General features: G+C 58.4%; 1 protein-coding gene across 1 annotated transcript; it reads left to right on the top strand.

The window, feature by feature from the left end:
• Window positions 1-291: 291 nt before the first annotated feature.
• Window positions 292-1,578, top strand: M406DRAFT_24281 (uncharacterized protein; the record flags this gene model as incomplete). The annotated part of the gene is made up of 1 exon (XM_040916187.1): window positions 292-1,578. A coding segment is annotated over one exon (1,287 nt), but the record flags the coding sequence as incomplete, so codon positions are not given.
• Window positions 1,579-1,862: the final 284 nt, after the last annotated feature.

The raw sequence follows: 1,862 nt of genomic DNA, 5'->3' as shown, positions 1-1,862 counted from the left end.
AATCAGCCCCAGACTCGCCGTTCTTCTCGCTCCTCTCCTTCCGCCTCCTCCACAACCTCGTCACCTCTCGCCTCACCACAGCTATCTCCTGTATCCTCCACCACATCGATCTGGGGAAGATATGGTCGCGACGCGACCCAAATATTCCCGAGCAGCCTTCCCACTGCGAACGTCACTGCCACCACTGCGCAGAAGATGGCCGTGAACACACACCAGTCTGTCAGGCCAGCTGACGGCTCACCACTCTCTAGCCCTCCGAGCTCTCCACCGGCCGACGCGAGACCAACCACTCCAACAAGTCCCGTACAGATACCTACAAAGTCAAAAAAGATCGCCGCCCATGGTAATCCTCCACACCGCGCTCACCGGAATCATGACGAACGCAGGCATCGTTCCAGCTCTCCGCGATGGAGGGATACCTACTCACCTGATGCGATCCCACCGTCTGTCGCCGCGCTGCTGGCCGTCACAACCATTCCTGCCCCGAGGAGGAACTCGCGACAGCGTCCGGCCAGGGAGACAGAAAAGCGCATGACCGTCGAGTCCTTCCTGCAGAGCGAGGATTCGGAGAAGGAACTCAGCTTGAACTTCATCAGAGGGCCTCTAGATGTCTTGCTAAGCCCACCTGAGGAACTGGCGGATGATTTCTTGTCGGCTGGAGAGGACCCCTTTATGTCACCTATGTCGACCCGCACGGTGTCCTGCGAGTCTGTGCCTTCGCTGGCAGACTCGTTTTCGACAGAGACGTACTCATCTGTCGAGAGCCCCCACAGCGCCTCAAGGCCTCGGAGGATACGTCCTATGAGGAAGTCACTCACACCAGTCTCCTCGCCCCCGGGTCAGAATGAGGACCACCCTCTCTACCGACGCGAGACGGACGCAGAGGAGCTGGACCTCACCGTCTTCGATCCCTCACCTGAAAGCGAGGAGGAGAAGAAGGAAGGGACGAAGATGTTTGGACCATTCCGGTCCGCCTTCAAATCGAATCTGACTGCCAGTCTACGCGCGTTACGGAATGCTGCACGGTCTTTCTCATCTATGAACATGCCCTCGATCCCACCCGAGGACTTCCTGACGAGGTCAATTCTGACCCTGGAGCCCAACGTACCGTTCACCGACGAGCGTATGCCGCCCACGCTAGAGGAAGAGCCCTCGGCTGCCGTTCGCAGGTATCTCAACCCGACTCAGACGGCTCGCTTGGAGTCGCAAGCCAGCTCTTCTGCGGCGAGTCCTCATGGCTCTTTTACGGCTTCCATCCAGATGCAGACGTATAAGGTCCACCGATCGCGAAGCGCACCACCAGGCACCCGTGCATCGCGCTCCTCCAGCGAACCATCAGCCCGAGGGAAGGAGGCTGTGTTCTCGTTCCCTCCAGGCCCACGCCAGCGTGAGATGCGGGAAAATTCTGACTTTATCCGTGTGGCTGTTATGGAGATGGCCATGCGCAAGAACGGCAAGCTGGACGAGCAACGCCCCGGTCGAGCCCGATGGGCCCTCCCTCCGAGAAAAGCGAGCGCGAGGGCATACGAGATTGGCGCTGATGGCGTTCCAGCTCGATGGGTTCCGGTTACACATTGAACGATACCGACAGGGCATAGCTATCACCACGGTATCATCACCACGATGTACCGGTCCAGAAACAGCTTATCGATTCCGACGCAGCACCTCACTCATCCGGGCCAGCCAAAGACTTTGCACCAATGCGATACGACTCTTTTCTGCGAGGTCATCAAAAAGACGATGCCCGAACAGCCGATATCGCGATTTGCCCGGCGGTTTGGCAGGAGTCTGACTCGTCATGTCAACACATCATTTTGCATCCGTTACAAGGGTCGCAAAGTAGCGACAGGACCCACGCCCCA

This window comes from Cryphonectria parasitica, assembly GCF_011745365.1.
Source record: "Cryphonectria parasitica EP155 unplaced genomic scaffold M406scaffold_1, whole genome shotgun sequence".
Lineage (NCBI taxonomy): Eukaryota > Fungi > Ascomycota > Sordariomycetes > Diaporthales > Cryphonectriaceae > Cryphonectria > Cryphonectria parasitica.
The sequence above is the reverse complement of the archived record's forward strand: the minus strand, read 5'-3'. Positions and strand labels throughout refer to the sequence as shown.